The sequence below is a fragment of the Calidris pugnax genome, unplaced genomic scaffold, assembly GCF_001431845.1.
Source record: "Calidris pugnax isolate Ruff unplaced genomic scaffold, ASM143184v1 scaffold358, whole genome shotgun sequence".
Lineage (NCBI taxonomy): Eukaryota > Metazoa > Chordata > Aves > Charadriiformes > Scolopacidae > Calidris > Calidris pugnax.
Genome location: NW_015091091.1, coordinates 255040 through 274330, shown reverse-complemented (window position 1 = coordinate 274330; position 19291 = coordinate 255040). Strand labels below are relative to the sequence as shown.

Below are 19291 nucleotides of genomic sequence, written 5' to 3'. Positions count from 1 at the left end.
AGGAATCCATTTTGCAGTGTAGCTTTACAAATATGTTGGCACAACTAAGAGAGTGGTGAACTGCATTCACTAGCCTTTCTTCCACCTACTACAGAAGAAAACACACACTTGGGGAGAATCAGTAACACTTCTCAACAGCCAGCAGGAAGAAGGGGGTTTGGTTTGGTTTGCTTTTATTTCCAAGGCTCATCTCTGCAGTCACAGTTTGTTCTACTGCTTTTTGTTTGCCTTGAAGGACACTTGACAACTGTTGACATAGGCATCTACTCATATGCCAAAAAAAATGCCACTTAAGTTAAGCAATGTTAAGGTTTAGAGTCTGTACCAGTAACTTCAGGATAAAAACATCTCCAACATTCTAACAAGAACAGCCAAGGAAATTCAACCTCATGCTGTGCTGTTCCCCCTGACGCCTGTTCCAAAGGCAACCTTCTCCTTCTTGGTCAAGGATTTCCTGCCCCTTTCCAAATTGACTTCCAGGCTCCGTGCAGCCCAAAGAGACAGGATCACAGAATTGTAAGGAAAACAGATTTTAATTTCACCCAAATATCTGCAGTCCTTCACTATATATATATATATTTTTTTTTTAAGCCAGGAATTTAAATAGGGTTTTTTATTCCAATTGAAAAAAAATTATTGGAGAAATCCTTTTGATCACCTCACCCACATTTCTGCTAGTACGTGAGTGCATTCCATCTAATAGTCTCTTAAAATGAGTTTTTCCCCATCTTCTTGTAGAGCATTCATCTACCTGGGTGGAGATCAGTCACCTTCTGCTATATTATTTTATACGCCACCTTCAGACAGTGGGGAGGACCCAGCTGATTCCTTCTACTGGATTCAGGACCAGAAGGAATCCCAGCCAAGCACTCTGCTTCTCCCAGGGGCATTACTGCAGCACCTGGACCGTGTGTGCTCCCCACAGCGCCCAAGAGCATTATCCACTCGGTGTCCAAGGGCAGCAAAGCCTGACCTTAAATCAGAATGTTCATGATCAGTTGGTGTTTAGGCAAAAAACACAGGACTTCTACGAGGAACAATCAGCAAAAATAAAACAATAATTTTTACACAGTTTAAGTCAACTAAACTTGAAAGCGATTTTGTGGGACAAAATAAGACACTATTTTCCAGCCCAAAGGCTTTCTTCTTGACATATTCCAAATATTTTTATACTCAGTAAAGATGTTATTATTCTTTAACCAAAAAAAACCCAACCCCAAACCCGCAAAGAGTATTTTAACAGAAGTGTCAGAATTAGATGCAAATCATAAGGAAACAGTGACTCTATGTAACTAGATTTTTTTTTCAAACTTTGTTTCCACAAAGACAAAGAACAATTTGATTTCCTCAAGCTCAGAGTTAACATGAAGATATTGACATATGTTGTATACTTATAATGGCAGAAGATTAATTTTGCACCTGTCCCAGACCTGTTTGTGAAACAGCACATTACTGGATATTGTTTCCAGTGGCAATAACAACTTGCAATCTTCCTAACATCACACTGTCCTTAACCCTACAGCTTTCTGTGAAAGAATTAAACGATATTGTTTCCAGTGGCAATAACAACTTGCAATCTTCCTAACATCACACTGTCCTTAACCCTACAGCTTTCTGTGAAAGAATTAAACACATGCTAATTCCACCTAAAAAAAAAAAAAGACCTTCCTATTTTCAGTTATATATAGATACATACTAAAATAGTATTTTGATTTCAAGCTGCAAAGCTCTTTTTGCAGTTTTATAGCTGACTGATGTTTGGTCCACAATTCTTACCTGCTTCTTTAGTTAAAAAAAAAAAAAAAGCTAATACTGAAAGTACATTACTGAAGTGCTTCAGAAAAGTGGGAAAAACAGAATGCTGATTTCTTTTCTGTTTATTTGAAGCCATGTTGCTATAAAAAGCCAGGAGTCTATCAAGTTTGCAAGTTCTAAGCATCTTAAAAATAGTCACATTAACAAACGCATTCAAGCATAACAAGTTACTTCAACAAATTTAAAGCTGGGTTATGACAGATTGGAATGTTTTGAAAACAAATTATTTTATTGCAAAGAACGGAAGGAAGGGTTTAGAATGAGTATCCACAACCTAACGTCTCAGTGGTGCCTGAGTTACAGCACCACACCTCTCATGCTCGGCACTGATAAATATGTTCCATCAGTCTATCCATAAAGAAAAGATACACTAAATGCCTTTTTGCTGTTTGTTGGTTGGGTTTTTTTTTTTCTTTTTTTAGTATATCCTTCTTCTGCCTTACTCTTCCCATACCTCTTTGAAAAAATCTGCTGTTGGTCTGTGGCTCACCCTGGGACTGCACTCCCTCAGCTACAGATGTGTCAAGGTCTTCTCTTCAAAAAGCAGTAACCATAAGAAGTGCCCTCTGTCCTAGACAGGCATCGCAGGCCTCACTGTTACAGTCAAGGATGGCTCCAGGTTCTTTGTGACTTCCTCAAGGCCACAGGAGTCTTGCAGTTTAAAATGGTAATGTGAATTTTAAAGCAATTCCACTAACAAAATAAATTCAAATTATGCTACACTTGAATTTTCAAGAGCTTTTTAGAATGACTTTTCAGATACCAGGTTGAGAACAAAGCAGTGTGTCATGTGGCATAACACTTCTCACAGGGCGCCGCTTCCCTGCATGCTAATCATCCTCAGCCTTATTAAAAAAAAAAAAAAAAATCTCAGTTAGCTCTCCTTCAACAATACATCCTTGCTTTCCTGTTGCTGTGTATTGCCCTTACGGCCTCCACCTCCTCCTATTCTGTTTCACCTACTTCTGCTGTGTGTTACACCATTCACAGACATCTCTGCTTACCTGAGCCTGCCTCCTACAGCACCCTTGGCAGATCAATGCACTCCAAAAGGAAAGCTCCTTGCTGCTCCAGCAAAGCAGTTCTCCTGAAAAGGTTTAGCATTAAATGCTTTCTCCTGTACACTGCCTCAAATACATCTGCATTTGGAAGGAAATCAAACAGCACCGATTTCAGTACTAAAAACTGGCTCTTCTTGATCTCACCCATATCCTCTACGAACCATTTTGGTTCTCATCAAAAAGGCTTTAATTTTCACTCAACGTGATATAAATTTAGAAAGAGGAAACTAAAACACTCACTCAGGAACTCGTTACACATTAGCCTCCAAAAGTACAGACACCAACTCTGTGGTAAAAACTGCCTAAACACTTTTCTTGATTTATATCATTCCATGTTTTCCCTTCAGGAGCAGAAGATACCCTACACAGCACAAGAAGCACTTTTAGGCCTGTAAAACAAAGGAAACCAATTTAATAAAGAAGTATAATACTATATTATTGAATCTACTATTGTTCAAAAAGAAAAGAAACAGGAGCAGCAATGAAAAAAAAAAAAGATACTAGTTATATGAAGGCAGCATTTGAAAATGTGTATTAGAACGTCTTAGACACAGCACCAACCCCAGGAATTCTGTCCCACTTCAATGGCAACTCTGCTGTTAGAGAAAATTCAAACATATTCTGAGATCTGTAGCATTTTTTTATAGGAGCACAATGTGCTTGTTCCTATGAAGATGGAATGACAGAAAGGAAGAAGGAATGGCAGTGTGAAGAAGCAAAGTGATCTTGAAATGACAAAAAGAAAAAAACAGCTCAGGAATCCTGTTTCTCTGCTGGCACATGGACTTTCCTGAACCTACAGATACTTTTCTTCCTGCCTCTAAATTGCATCTTCAAATGAACCTTCTCCTCTTGAATACTCCAAGATCCTCTAATAAGACACACTTCCTTTCCAGTAATGACTTCAGGTATTTGCAGGCAGTACTTGTAACGTTTATGCACTTACTCTTCAACAAAGATAGCTATTTGTTTTCAAGTGTGTACAGCTAGATTTTAAAATTCCTTTACTTAGGAGTCATAATACAAGAAGAGGGAAGACAACATGAATTTGAACTCTTCTGTGCAGTTAAAGAATCCTATACTTGGTTCCAGGCTGCAACCCCCCCCTCTCCCCCAGAACTACTGGGTACAACAGCAGTCCTAAGCCACCAGTGAGCAACCCCTAGGGTACAGCATCAGTGCTTTCCCACAAAAGTTAAGCCTGTGACTCTTCTATGCCAACACAGCGGGTAATACATTTCTCCATCTCATGAAGGAGGCAAGTGCACCTTTCAGTCTTGAAGCACCTAATCAAAGAAATATGTGCCGACCAGAGCTGCCTACAAATCTGGACTTTGGCAACTTGTTTCACTGTCAAATTCCCAATCTCATAACATGACTTATTCCCAAGCATAAGCATCGCCCCATTCCTTGTTACTTTTGGTGTTGGAAAAGAGGACAGAGAAATAATCTGGCATTTTCAGCCTTCTTTAAAACTCTGCTGCCTGCTGCTACGCACCAAAAAGAATTCAAAGAGCCTTGAATCAGGTCTTACTAAAAAAACTCAGGGACTAATCCTGACGTTGTTGAGGAAGGAAAGCATTTACAAACACCACTTACAAAACAATTCTTGCAATATTTTGATTACGTGCACAGCAGCAATTGTCATCCTCCTAGACTGAGATAGCTATAAACTTACTGAGAAAGCACCAGAGTGCAATTTTCTAAGCCATTTGTCCCACTGGTGTGGTTCCATCTCATGGGCTGGCTGGACAACTCAGTTACTCTTACACATACGCAAGCTCAAAAATGTTGTTGAAGGGATCAGAAAAAGAAGCAGCTTTTTCTTATGTATAAGTTTCAAGCTAGACAAGCATTTTCATTAGCTTTGGCTCTATTTTTGTTTTTGTATTGCCCCTTCATTACTACAAGGCTTCAAAATGTATTCTTAGTAACAGGATCCATCTCGCTATGGAAAAAAAGTATTTTCCTTTCCTCCTCAAAAGCTCTTTTCTATTACTGCCTTGCCAGTGAGCATGCATTCCTAGAAATATGTATTTGTTGTTTCATCAGTAGTTATTTTATATAATCATACTGAACAAGATTTGCTCAGGGGCTGTAGGCCATGCTGTGGGTTGTGGTTTTCCTGTGAAGGAGGTGATATTTCATATATTTTAACCAGTGGAAAAGGTCACTTGTCATAGCAGCTTTTAAAGTTTGCTAAATGTTCATACAAAGCCAAGTGGCACAAATTTAGATGCCACATGGTTCCAGATACTAGACTCTTGTCATTTGTGAACAACAGGAAAAAAAAAAGATGAGTGGAAGTCACCACCCCTGCATATAATTGAGGTGATGACCTACCTTCTTCCACCTGAAGCATGCCTGGAAAGGGTGTCACAGCATTGTTACAGACACCTGTTCAATGTCAAATGCACAGCATTGATACTGTTCAACAGCATGTACTGTATATTTATTGCCTCAAGCAGGACAGATGTTAGCAACGCAGGAGATGCTCACTTTGTACTCTTCCAAGAATGTACATATTACTTCTCCAGGAAGCCAGATCTGCCAATTTCATTAGTTTGCACATTTAAAAAAAAATTAGCAAAAGTAAGCCCAGCAATTCTGCGAAGCAGACAGAAAATACAGAACAATCCAATTGCTTTTAAAATAAAAATCTGCTATTAACCTGTAAAGCAGCTTGGTTGGGTACTTGTAATCACCAAGAGGATTACTTTTTCTTGACAGTACCATTTTGTACCGAAACTCACAAAACAACGCATTTAAGGAAAGGACATTAGTGACAAAGGAAAAGCAGAGCTCAGGGGAGAACTACAGCAATAGTGAACACAAATGTAAACTGGATGCAAAGAAAGAAGCACGGGCTCCTTCTGTACTACTCTGAGCAGACCTGGTACGATGCTTGTCATATAAAATACCTAATTACTTGGTAATAGTCTATGTAATACACAGCCATTGGCAAGGTATGAACCAACAGGGTAACTGGATATGGTTCTTCTTACCATCATGTCTTCTAAAGGCACGTGTGCAAGGTGCAACCTGTAGGGTATCTGAATGGGTCTGGCAGCTGCTCCTTGCCACCCCCAGACAGCTTCTCCGGATGTAAGTGGTGACATGGTTAGGAAGAAAAGATATGCATGTGTGTTGCCCCACATGACGTGGCAGGCTGCGTACAGAGACAGGGCAGAAGGGGTAAAGGTGGCCGGCTGTAGGACGCACAACACCGGAGTGGTCCCATTGTAAGCTGTGGGACCTGGCCCTGGCAAGATGCAAATGCTCTGACACAGATCAGTTACTCTCCTTTGGAATGCACAGTAAAAATACTGTAACAGAATTTGTAGTTTCCTAACCCCAACTAAACAGTTTCACATGCGATGTCCTCACTTTTTAGTATTACGAAAGAGACACTGTGCTCAAATGCTTCAGACAGTTCATTTTTGGTTTCTGTGGCTAGCCTTACTCTTGAAAGGATTGCAGAGAAAGCCTGAAAAGAAAATACTGCCAAGTACTCATATTTTGAGGCAGAATCTCACAATTGTTCAATTTCACACTGACAGAAGTACTCACGGAACCGTACAATTACATCCCAGGCCTGTAAATTCACCAAAACCCTCCTTCTGCACCCAGACACTCAGCAGTCCTTTCCCTGGAAGAAAGGTAAACTGCCCCATTATATGAATTTAAGCATATGATTAAGTGTCCCAAGTCCTGTGCAGATACATTGACTAGAAACCTATACCCTCACCCAACCAATTTCTGCCTCCCTTCCAGTGCAGAAGATGGAGTTGCAACAGCTGCAGGCAAGATGCTGAAGGAAAAGCACTTCTGACCCTCAAGTTGATGCTGATCTTCTTCTTTGCAAAGATACCAGCTACTCACTTGCAGCTCCCTGTGCCTGCTCCAGAGTACATCCTCTGGTAAGGGGGTTGAAAAGTTTTGAGAGGACAGAAAATAAATTAGAGGTTATTTTTTTAAAAAAAGTCCAAGATTTGAAATGTAAGAAAGTTGAGGAACAATGAAAGTTAGCTTAGTTAAATAATCCCAGATTTTAGAAATTATTTAAACATTTTGAATGAGATTTTTAATCCATTGGCCCAATTTCCTTTTTATATTTCAGAAAGTTAAAAAGGCAGAATCATACTCATAATATGTCATTTATTTTCAGCTCTTTTATCTATTCAGACAGATATTTTCCAGCATCTAAGGAAGATGCTTTAAAAGACTTTAAAAGCATGTATTTATACTCAGGCTTGCAATGAAATGCTTACAAATACGCAATGGAGTTCTATAATTTTACATCTATAGAAACTATATAATGTTTATTTATATAATCTTTAATCTCTAATTTTAAATATCAATTCCAGCCAGTACAAATCAGGTACTACACACAACTTCAGTGTTGGCACTGCCTTACAAATGTCCACATCTTAACTGAATTTTAAGTTAAAGCTGTTCTTATTTTGCCAGGAAACACAGCATAACTATATTTTTCAAGGAAAAATAATTAATATTCAGCCTAAATAGGCAAAAATAAAAACCTTATAAATACCAGAAGTACAATAACTAGGTCTACTGCAACTGAAGATCAGCAAGTGACTTGATATTGTAAGTAGAAAAAAAACCAAAAACAAAACAAAACTAGAGATTGATTAAAATGACCCATTTATTGGGCATAAACACATAACACAGCAAAACTTATGTGGGCAACATGACACTCAACAAAAAAACAAATACCCCAAATATTATGGTACTTATAAATGTGTTAATTTATATAATCTTCTTATCAAATGTGCCTATAAAAACCTGCCCTACAGCAATAATTAAGCAAAATGGACTGAAAATCCTACATTTTACAAATCAGAAATTACCTATAGTGGACTTCTAGTCTACGAGATTTTTTATGAAGATAACAAAGACTTGTCACAGGAGAAGAGTAAGATTAGAATGTCCGATGTGTTAAAATATGTCACCCTGCAGATAGACTTTTCAGAAGCTTCACAGAGAATCAACATAAATGAGACACTCACAGGCTGAGTGACTACTCCACACCTCTTACACCTTCCAGCTCATCTCCCTTCCTCTTAGAGTAGGTTGAAAAATTATCTTTCATATAATTTAAACAGCAACATAATATTGCAGGTTCCAACCTAATCCATCCACTTAACTTTCAAAAGGCAAAAAACCACACAAGTGAGGAAAAAAAAACAGTCAAGTACATCTTAAAAAAGGTGTTTAAGAAGTCTGTGCAGGTATGCTTTTTGTGTATTAATTAAAAAAAAAAAGGCAGACGAAGTATTGGGGAAACCAAGAAAATAACACTCTTGTCAGTGTTTACTGACAAAACCTCAAGTTCAACTAAGTCAGTATATTTACTCTATGAAGAAAATTAAAGAGACTGCTTAGGGTGTAGAGTAAGAACCTATTTCATTGGCATTTGTATTAGAGTGTTTTTCTGTTTCTTCATAGAATTTTGGTTTTTTCTGCTTACAAGACAAGACTTCCATTTCTATCCATGCTCATCACAGAGCCTGCTCGACAGTGCTTTGGTAAACAGCACTGTTTAACAGAGGACTGGAAGAAAGACATTTTCTTCTCTTTTCTGCCCATCCTGCCACGGCTGCAGAAGCAAAATGCAGTGGTGAGAAAAGAAAGGCTACCCAACTGCAGTAAGCCTGAATAAAACAGGAAGTTACAGAGAGAAAAGGTAGAGCACTGAAGTCGTTCTAGGCAGGTGCAGACATCATACCGTCTTTCTTCTACAAGCCTGCCATTTAATCACCTTTTCTGTTTGCTTACAAATAGGCTGTATAAAACTGAGAACTTCCTTTGAACACTCTACACTTTTTTTCTGATACCCCAAGCAAAGTCATTAACCTCCCTCTTCTTGGAGTGTCTCCAAAAAATGCATTTCTATGGTACAGCTACAAAAGGTTAGAGGCATTTATAGGCAAGTTCACAACTTGCATTAAAACGTGTATATACTGAGATCTTACTTTTAACTCCCTCTTTTTTACATTTAGCTTCTCTCTGACTAAAGATCTTATACTGAGAGTAACTCCAACACAGTATGCACCACCAGAAGACAAGGCATTAAGAACCTCTTCCATTCCCACCCAAGAAGTGAAAAGCAAAGCACTGACTGTTCCCAAGCTACCACTAGAGTAATGAGGAGCAAGGAAACTGCTTCTGAAGTGTCAGTATAGGTTGAAAAAAAAAAAAAAAGCCAGTAATCATGACTGTAGAAGACAATCCTATCTCCTTCAACAAGCTCTGAAGATGCCTCTTAAATGGTAACCAGCTACAGGAAAATAAACCACTGCTGGCTCTTGAAAATGTGAAAGATTTTGAAGTGCAAGTCCACTGAGAAAAAAACACATGGAATTTCATTTCTTAAAATTTCACGTCTCATAACTTTCCTCATTCAAAATCCCTCAAAGGAAAAATAAGGGATTAATATATATAAAAACTTTCCTGAGTCAAGTCTTTCCAAGATGCAACTGCTAAGCAGTCAGAAGTTCGCCATTTTACCGATGGAAGAACCGAGAAGCTGAAGACGAAAAATTGAGAAGTATTTCCTGTGGTAGTCAAAAAACACAGGGACACAGCTTCTCCAACTCCTTTCATATATAAAAACTTAATGTCCTATTTTTATTAAGACATATTACACCTCTTCTCTGCTTGCTACTAATTGGCAAATAATGCAAAAGACAGCTACTCCTAACTGACTTAAATGCCATAAAATGCTAGTCACTTGATATATCTAAAGGCTTTATGACCCCCTGAATTTTATACCTTTTAACATTCAGGAGAAATTTTTATTTTTATGTATCTATACATAGAAGAATTATCTGTTTTTAAGCAACCATGTTAGAAAGCTTCTGACTTGGAGATTACATGTTTTCTTCTTTTGCCCTCACCTCCAATTCTCAAAGGCAGCAGTCACCTGCATTGTAACGGAGGACACATGCAAAAGAGCTATGCTAGTATGACTGAGCCTTGCTGTTAGAGAAAGTTCAACTTCTATGTTCATCTCTCCCTAGTCTCACCCATTTCTTACACTACCTTATCTTTCTACCTTAGAGTCAGGAAGAAGTAGGCAAGGGATTTAAGCCAATTTTTAACACATTTGTGAAAGGACCACAGAGCTTACTGCCTTCATAAAAGCAGGGGGATCAGCACTGCCAAGAAGCTCTACAAAATCATAGCAAAAGTACTGACAAAATAGTGTTATTTTCCCTTGCTACACACAAATGACAACAACAGTTCATTTGCTAAAACACTACCTAGTTTCTGAGAACAGCAGGTAAGGAAGCATTTAGAGTTTCTGGAGAATTTGCAATGAATCCCATGAGCAGTTTTTCTTCATCTGAAAAGACTGAAGGACCAAGTCTACAAAACCAGTTTTTGTTGTAAGAAAAAAGGTGCCATGCACAAATGCGTTAAGTGAGAAAAAAATCACCAGATCCTTGTATTTTTCAAATGCCCTCAAGGACTTAACTCTGCCTGGCAATGAAACTTAGAAGTTAAGTATTTCAGCTACTTCCTTGCTGCTTATTTGGACCGACAATGGCAGAGTTACACAATGCGCATAATGCCATTTACGCCTGTATAAAACAAGAGTTTCAGTACTAAGTTGGGCTGAGGTTGCCCAAGGTTGCAACCAACTGTGCATAGTCAACTGGGATCTTTTTCTCCTTTAATTCCATGACACAAAGACGTGTGGACGAAGTTGTAAAAGTTTAGTGGGAACAGAGCATGCGCAGAGACTGTAGCTAGTTACAGGGTTTGTAAATTCATGTGTTACATATTGCATTAATAAATTGTGTACATAGCCAAGTGAAACATAAGAATACTGTAAAGAGAACCCTGTAAAGAGATCCTGACTGTAAGCTGGGTAATTAAATCATGTAAGATCACAAATGGAGCCAGATAATTAACTACACTCTGCAGTGCAATTGCCAGAGGTGAGTGCATACTCCTGGAGTCACACCATCTGGCAAATGGTTCCTAAGTAAAATGTCAAACTATACACAACTTACAGGACGTGGGTCCATTTCTACACTAGAAGAAAGCAAAAGTCCAGCATCCTGAAAATTCTGGACTACAGTTTCATTTTTCTCCTCTAATTAAATGGATTTAATCAGGGATAATAGCTGTGATAGATCAAACACATTCTAAAGCAAGAATTGATGTGCACTCCAAGTCTGGAATTTCTGGCTCTCACGGTCAAGCAAAGAAACTTCTGACAGCTTTCTGTAGCAATGTGACAGCCTGGAAGCAAATTAGAAGTTTCAGGCTCATTTTTCTGAGCTGTTCCACACACTCAAGATTATAGAGCCATGCTTACTAAAGCTCCTACAAATATGAGGACTTCTCTCAATATTCTGAAACCTCCTCTTCAGGAAGGTTCTGCTTTCTTATCAGCAGCAGTATTTATTAGATTTTTAGTTCTCAGAACAAAATTGGTTTCATAATGTACCTTGCCAAAAGCAGCAACCTTGCTTGTGTACAGAAGTTTAGAAAGACCTTGAACCAGGACTGCGCTATCGGAGGCTACCCAGGCCTCCAATTACCTCCTCTAAATAGGAATGAAAAACCCTCTTCTCTCAATTTCATCTGTAAACATTTTTGCATTAATCCAAGGCCTGTCCTACTTATTTTTGCAATGGCTATAGACTTACATATCTGCTTGATAAGAAGACTAAACTCAGTTCAAGGGTGTACATGTAAGCTTGTTTGTGTTCTGAGAAGGAAAAGGGCGATCAGAACAGAAAGTGGTTAAGAAGTAGCTGATGAACCTCAGAAGCAATTTACAGTTGTTTAGTCTTCGCACCTAACCACAGTTCCTTCAGCACCATGTATTTTATCTGCCCTCTTTTTTCAAGGCCCTACAGATAGGAATTACTCCTCTATTTTGGAAAAAAAATTCACCTAAATGCATCACCCCGAAAGCTGAGGACTGAGAAGGAAAATGAAGGGGAGAATATCACGGTATAGATGCTCAGCTCTGCCACCTCCTACCTCTCTGGAGTGGGAACATATCACTAGCATCCACCAACTCTCACTGTTATGCCACTCCACAAATATAACTTCTTTTCAGAGGGAAACAAAGGGCTAAACAGAGGGGGAAGAGGAAGCACCACCATATTTCCTTAAATATCCCTCCAAGTTCAGGTCCTGCCTGCATGCCGTACAGGCTGCACAGAATCTACAGCCTGAATTGAGTGATTGACCTCACTTTGCTAGCGGAAAAGCTTTGTTCCTCATCTACTCTGCTTGCTGTTAAAGACAGGGAAAATATTCACAATGGCAACCTTAGAAAGCAAAATGGCATACTTATTGAAATAGACAGAGCAAAACATCCAAAGCCTAGATCTGTTCACAGTGCAGAAATGTATAGAAGTCTGTAAACAAACAAACAAGAACAAAAAAGAGGAAAAAAGAAAACCACGTCCTGTTATTTTAACAAGTAAGAAATAATCAGTTAAGATTTCCAGACTTCTGTTTACTCTGTAGAATGATGAATATGTATAACAATCTCAGTTTCAAATGCAGTCAGACCTCGTTTTGATTTTGAACAGTTGCAGAAAAAATAGTTTAAAATATTTTCACTTTCATATTCTTCTTTTAAAGGATCTAGAACTTAGGGGAAATTAGTTTTATTTCCTTTTAATTCAACCAGTATAGTAACATCTTATCTGTCCTTTGTCAGAAGTATTACATTAGCAGGTTTAACAAACCAGTACATATATCAGTTATTTTTTATCTTGTACTGGCAGACAAAAATCCTCTAACAAAATTCTGAAAATATACGTATAGAGAAGGAACAAAATAAACTAAGTATTGAATTCTCATGAGGAATCTATACATAGCATTCACACTGAAAAAACAAACAACTCCCTCAAAAAGTCCTTAATGGTCAAGAATAAAATCAAAGATGAAATATAGAGAAGGAAAACCAATAAAAAAGCAAAGCCTTCCATCGGAAAAACTGCAATTAGATAGCAGAATCTAATGAAACCTGTGGAGTGGATTTGCAGAAAAAATTTGGATAACTATCAAGAGACAACACTGGGCAAGAGTAGTTCCTCTTCGCAATGATTTTCAAGCATAAACGTTAAGTGTAGATCATGTGTGAAAATACCCAACAATAAATACCCTATATAGTAATACACCTTACTGGATATTCCTAGTGAAGAGGTCTAGTAGAGGTTCTTCAAGAACATCACCTTACTTCTCACATTCCTCTACAGAGATATTATGCACCGATGATGTGACATTTTTGAAGCCCTCAGACCTTTTCTACAGCTTTTACTACAATTTTTTTTGTATGTCTCCTATGGTTATAGAAAATGATCACAGTTCTTTAGAAAGGTCTGGACTAGACAGTCTAAGGAATTACTGCTATTAACAGTAGACCAGAATGTGAAAGTGTGTGCCTATGCGGGTAATTGTTAAATAAATTACTGAAGGAAACAAATGTTAAATAAACAGCACTTTTGGGGATCAGTTTTTGTTTGCAAATCAAAATCATAATTAGCAGCACAGAATACTAAGATTGTTAATCTGTGCTCCCTCTACTGGTTTATTCACTGCATAGCCATAAAAATAATAATATTCTGTAAAAAATACCCAGATTGTTGCATTGCAACTGAGCAGCCCAAAGGATCTGAAACCAAATTATGTTATTAAAGAAAACCCTTCCACACAGCCGATATCTTACACATCGTTTCTAAATGTCACTTTAGCTCGTTAAAATGTCAGAACCGAAGCAGTTCACAAAGATGTTTCCTATCATACCAGCTTGTTTTGTGTGCCTAGTTCATAGAAATTCCACTTCCCTCAGATTTAGAAACGCAATTAAACATTTCAAATCCTGAATCATTATAAGAAGCTGCTGTTAATTGGATTTTTAATTGAAAGCTCCTTTTTATTCCTCCTCATACAAAACACCAGCAGCAACCGAGCTGCACAGCAGCCTAGATCACAGGACAGCATGGGCTGGAAGGCAGGGGTGAGCAGCCCACCTGATCCATCCCCTGCTCGCAGCGGGGCTAACTCCAAACTCCACGTCCCGGCCAGGATGCTCAGGGACTCGTCCCACTGACTCCTGAGTATCTCCAAGGCTGGCAACTCTGCAACCTCTCTAAGTAACTCATTTCTGTACTTAACCACCCCCTTGGTGAAAAATTTTTCAAGGCATGTGCAAAATACTTGTTAGATCCAAATCAAGCATAAAGTCTGCATATAAGCAAACACCTTTTTTTTTTTTTTTAACAAAGCCCAGTAAAAAAAAAAAGAGTTTATTAAAAATCATGGGATATGATCAGAATTTCTACTAGTCAGAAGCAGCTGAAATAATCCTGGGCACTGCAAATGTCACTACAGCTTGAATCACATGAAAGAACCAAAGACCACCTTACTTTTAAATTTTGATGACATAATACCTATGGGACTCTGCATTTCATCTGAAGCTGACAAAATATACTCTATAAATATTTATATAGCATATAGCAGATACCTCTTACTCTTTTCATTTTACAAAGCTAAATAACACTCATATATCCACAGGTTTTCTGATTACCTCTCCTGGAAAGATAATTTAAATACTAATTTTAAATGTCAAGTTCTGACAACTGTTTAAATGATCTTTAAGTGGAACGAGCTGTAGTAAACATTAATGTATTAGTACAATTACTTTTAGTTAGCAAAAGTGGAAGTAACAGCCAATGTCATTTGCCTTGCTCAGTACGGGTTTTCTTTTTAACAGACTTTAGTTTTGTAGATGAGCAAGACAAACTTCTATTGTTATATACAGATTAGAAGTGTAAACACTTAACACTTCCTACAACGACTGACTTAAGAATTGATTCCGAGAACGATATGAAAAAAGCATTCAAAGAGCCAGTGTGAGAAAGAGCACTACTGCCCCCTAATGAGCCAGCTCACAAAAGCTCCTCTGTAACAGCTTTTGTCTTTCCTGAAAAAAATATTTGTTATATCCATGAATTATAAAAAAAAAAAAAAAGGGAAAAAGTTTTGTGAGAAATGAAGACGATCATTAAGAATATATATGCTAACTTCATGCCAAATTTCTGTGTAAAAGGTACACACATAAGTTTGGGGAGAAAAAAAAAAGAATTACCTAGTATCTAAGATTTTCATATAATACTTAGTGCACAAAGATTATGAAGATGCAAAAATGCAGCACAAAAATTACACTCCAACACTTCTGTCAGTATATAAGCCTGTATTAGCCAATCTTAAACCTATTCTATACTAGAATGTAATCACTCAGGGAAAAAACCTGCAGACCGACTAAGATTTTTAAATTTTAGTGTCTGTAGTATGCGAGCATCGGTATGTTTTTCTTGTTGCCCTGTTCCATGTAAATGCCAGTTACAAGTCTATTCTATGCTACTAACTATTGCAAAATAGTTCTGAACTTGGTGTCTAATTATACCCACAATGAGAAAGAGAGGAAACAATAAAAAAAAAAAATCCATTTGCTGAATTCTGTTTGTAAAGGAACTTTCAGTTCTTTTGTCCAGACATAGATGAACTTTCTGTGTCATGTGAAAGTGACATTTTTTCCTCATTTGTTTTAAAATTGTTTTGCCACAGAACTGAAACTGTATGCAGTGCTGCCCAATGCAGCCTGGACATAAAATATTGTCTGGTTCCTGTATTTGCATTTAAAAAATACAGACTGCAGTGAACTGCTGAAAAAAAAAATATAACTGCTGCAAGTCCTGGTGAGAAGCACAAACATAAACTGTGTATGCTCTTTTATTCTACTATAACTCAGAAATTCCACTCACATTAGTAAAATTACTGTGATTTAAATGTAATGCTAAAGCTGAGTTCTGATTTTTCCCCTCAAATCTTTTATACTGACTTTTTCATAGATAAACATTCTGACAGACACCACAGAAGTAAAGACTGCAATTTCCATTAGCAAGATAAGGTTAAAAGCAATTCATGTGTTTAATTTAAAACATGTTAGCTAACAAAAAATACTGTTTTATGAAGAAAAAATTAAGGTCATTAGTGGGTTTTGGCGCTGAACCACCATCAGTCACTAAAATCCTTGAACCTAAGACTTTACCTTAAAAACCTCCAAATATTGGCTCTCTGTGGCCTCAAATACTATGTCATCATTCATATAAATACATCACTAGCACAGAGAGGTTGCAAGTAATGAGTAATATCTTACATAACTACACACATGGTAGAAGGCTGCAAGCTACCAGGCACTAAAAGTGTAAGTACCAATTACATGCTATGTGATAAAAATAGATTATCTACAAAGATATTTTAGCGATCTAAAATAACCATATTCCACATTTCTCTATTATGTTACAGCCCAAAGAGCTGGTAACACAGCGCTTGGTCTACTTAGTGTGTATTCTATTACATCAGTACTTAACAATTCCAAGCGCTTACTATAATTTTATGAAATATATAAATGAAAACAGTGGCGAGACTAACAATGATCAAGAGCTCCAACTGATGCCTCAGAACTTGGAACAAAAGGCCACCACCGCAACTCATTCCAACTCTGCCAGGCATGTATTTCTTACCTTTGAATCTTCATTGCTCACTCCCAGCTCTAGCACAGCCCGAGGAGACTTCAGTTTCGCTTGCATGGACTCTGCCATTTGAAGATTCAGCTGCCATCCAATTGTTTCAAGCTATAAAACACAAATTTAGATTAGAATCAGATGGTACAGAAGCACTCGTGTCAGCTTTCAATATTGTGAATGGTCTGTATCAGTGAACACGATGTCAGGCTCTACAAACGTTAAGCATTTTTACACAACGCACAATCTGCAAATCCTCCTGGAGTCCAAGACAGATTTGCTTCTCTCTTGCCAAATTTATCAGTTCAAACTGCCTGTGACCACCCAAAATAAAGCGACTTCATATGCCTCAGATCTGCTGGAACCAACCCATAAAATACAACTAAGGATCCAAAATAAACTTCCACAAGGAAGGGGAATTTACCTTATCTGCAAAGTTGTGCATTCAACTTCATTTCATATTTATTTTAATTTTAGGAAAAAGAAAAAAATTACCAATAAATGATAAACCAGCTAAAAATGGTAATTTCTTAATCAACAGATCTACTCATGTGTGTTCTACCATACACAGATGTTAATGGCAAAAAATAATTCTGTGCTGCTTCTTAAATTGTTACTACTGAAAAGCCAAAAACCAGTTAAGCATGCGAGCAACAGAATTTTTAATGGGAAGTGACACAAAAATACATTTCAAATTGCATTTTAATCATTAATCTAAAATGATATTCAAACATTATCAAGCTACACCTCATGCATAAATGAAGCATGCAAGAACAGAAGTACAAGTCTTTCACAAAATAACCTACCTGGCCTTCTTGAATAAAGAAAAGTAGAAATATAAAGTCTTACCATCTGGCAAGTTAAACTGCATACAAGTTCTTTTTAATCTAGTGTCTCTCCTCTGCTAGTAAATATTGTGGCTGACTTCATAAAAGTGAAAGCGTGCTACATCTTGGGTAATCTCTTACCAGTCCAAAAATTCTGCTAAAATCATCAACAGCTGAGGCGTTGTACCGTGGAGAGCAGAGAAGCCAATACATGCCTTACCTCCTACAGCCACAGCAATCTCTAAAGAGGAGAGCGAGGGGCAGAAACATCTTCCACGGGCACAGCTCAAAGACAGAACTTACAAAACTTATTGCAGCTCTACCATTTACGTTTATGCTGTATGTTATATTGCGTTTCTTTGTATATTGCATCGGTTTTATACCAATTATGTAACACACACGGAAAGCCATACGAGTAAGCATACCGGTAGACAAATTACGTATCATGACCAATTAACCACCACTGCCAAGGCCAAACAAAGTTAACGGAAAGACACGGACAGTCTCAGGCTGACTTTGTCTACAGCTACAGGAACAAGACAGTAGAAAGAAGTCAGCAGGTCTGCCTGCAGTCTGTCAGCTGCTCTGCAATAAATGACCCTATTCAGGCTTCACTCTGTGGTAAAAATAAGCAAGTTTATAACTATGAAATCAATGAAAGCACGCACACTACACGCTACGCCCCTGTGCTGGCCAGTATCTGGGATCTTCCCAGAAATTATACCAGAATGACACAGCTGGAAAACATTTTTCTTGCCACAAACTTCAATAAAATTAAGTAAAGAAATTACCTCTGTTTCTCTCAGGAGCATGAAGATCTTGCCTTACTTTAGGTTTTAGATAAGAAAGATGTTCAGTTCAGTTAAAGAACTATATCAAAATTTATTATTGTCAAATTTTTTATGGACCCAAATGCTGACTTAAGTGCTAGTGGTGGGAGCAGCCAAAAGCAGGCAACAGGAAACAGTACTACCTAGGTTTGATAAAACACAAAACCACTAAGGTCAAACACGGAGAGTGGGCAAGCTCTGGAACGCAATGGTTCATACTGCTGTCACTAAGGTTCAAGACTATCAATTTAGAAAGGACTTTCCATCAGTTACTTAAACAGTTTATTATAGTAGTATGGAAACCAAACTTTAGACCAGGTAGCAGCTTATCCAGGATTATAAAACAAGAACAGTGTCCTAGGACACCCAACTTCTAAGACTTTTCTAAAGCCATTAAACAGTGTACTGTGTGTAGCACGAAGAACAAAACATCCTAAGTAAAGAAATTCAAATTTATGTCTTCTATTTCACTTTTAGTACACATCTATCCAGGAATATTGCAGAGGGCTCAGAACAAATACAACATATGTGGCAGCACACTGGCCTGAGTTTATAGCTGAACAGCAGCCATAACTCTTTTTTCATATTGCTTTGCCTTAACATTACTTTGTTTTCCAGTATGATTCATGTATCTTTCCTGTTTTAAATATAGTTTTATGAGAACAAGTTTTGATTAACAAATAGCATGGTGCCTAAGGCTTCAAAATGGTCTGACTATTTATTTTCTTGAAAGAAAAATATAACATGTATTTGGCGATGGTTGTGTTTACTTAGAAGACATTCAACATCCTGAAATATCAATTAACCTTTTGAGAGTGGCGACAAGTTTCTGCAGGGCATTTGTGTCAAGACACGGTATTTAGTAGCCACCAAGCAGTACATATTTTAGGACCCATTTTTTCAAAAATGAAAGGACTATAAAATCATTTTCATTTCTGATATAAAACTTGTTACAGAAAACAAAACATTGGGAGAGACTGTATGATGCCAGAATCTGTGATAACATTGACACTTATATTACCTGAAAAGCACTTACTGGGAAGGGAGGAAGTATTTCTCCATAACAAGCATGAAAATAAAGCCGTGTTTTTTGTTACTGTGGACCTTCAGCTTCTTTTTACAATTTCTTATCAGCAGTTTAGAAACGCGCAAGCTACTTTGTCACTGCAACA

At 37.6% G+C, this 19291-nt stretch overlaps 1 protein-coding gene across 1 annotated transcript in view; it reads right to left on the bottom strand.

Moving 5' to 3' along the window:
- Nucleotides 1-19291, bottom strand: part of COMMD10 (COMM domain containing 10) — a 115167-nt gene that overhangs the window by 73398 nt on the left and 22478 nt on the right. Inside the window, exon 4 of the mRNA XM_014957872.1 lies at nucleotides 16463-16573. Within this exon, the coding sequence (XP_014813358.1) occupies nucleotides 16463-16573 (111 nt within the window). The remainder of the gene's footprint in view (nucleotides 1-16462; nucleotides 16574-19291) is intronic.